General features: G+C 70.4%; 1 protein-coding gene across 1 annotated transcript in view; it reads left to right on the plus strand.

Annotated features, from left to right (window-relative positions):
* The window catches only part of LOC101618412 (uncharacterized protein KIAA1109), a 41,406-nt gene that overhangs the window by 34,166 nt on the left and 6,835 nt on the right, over positions 1 to 405 (plus strand). The window contains exon 22 of the mRNA XM_012734828.1: positions 21 to 228. Coding sequence (XP_012590282.1) covers positions 21 to 228 — 208 coding nt within the window. The remainder of the gene's footprint in view (positions 1 to 20; positions 229 to 405) is intronic.

Below are 405 nucleotides of genomic sequence, written 5' to 3' on the forward strand. Positions count from 1 at the left end.
CCGCCCTGGTCACGCTCAAGAAGGGCCTGGTGGCCCTGGCCCGGCAGTGGATGAAGTTCATCGTGGTGACCCCGGCCTTCAAGGGCGTCAGCCTGCACCGGCCAGCCCAGCCCCTGAGGCCGCACGGCAGCGGCGACCAGGAGCCTGAGGACGGGCTGGGGCTGGACAGCGGGGGCGGCCTCCAGAGCGACACCAGCGCCGACGGGGCGGAGTTCGAGTTCGATGCAGGTGATTCTGGGGTCCCGCCAGGCACAAGTGGGGAACCTGGCGCCTGCAGCGGTGCTCTGTGGCCTGAATTCCAAACACCGACAACTGAGATTCTGTGGGGAGGTGGGGAATCGGCCGCGCGGCGGTGCTCCCGCGGGGCGTGCTTGGGGGCGGTGCTCCCAGGGGTGCTGCTCCCAC

The sequence above is a fragment of the Condylura cristata genome, unplaced genomic scaffold (genome assembly GCF_000260355.1).
Source record: "Condylura cristata isolate star-nosed mole 26May11 unplaced genomic scaffold, ConCri1.0 scaffold00075, whole genome shotgun sequence".
Lineage (NCBI taxonomy): Eukaryota > Metazoa > Chordata > Mammalia > Eulipotyphla > Talpidae > Condylura > Condylura cristata.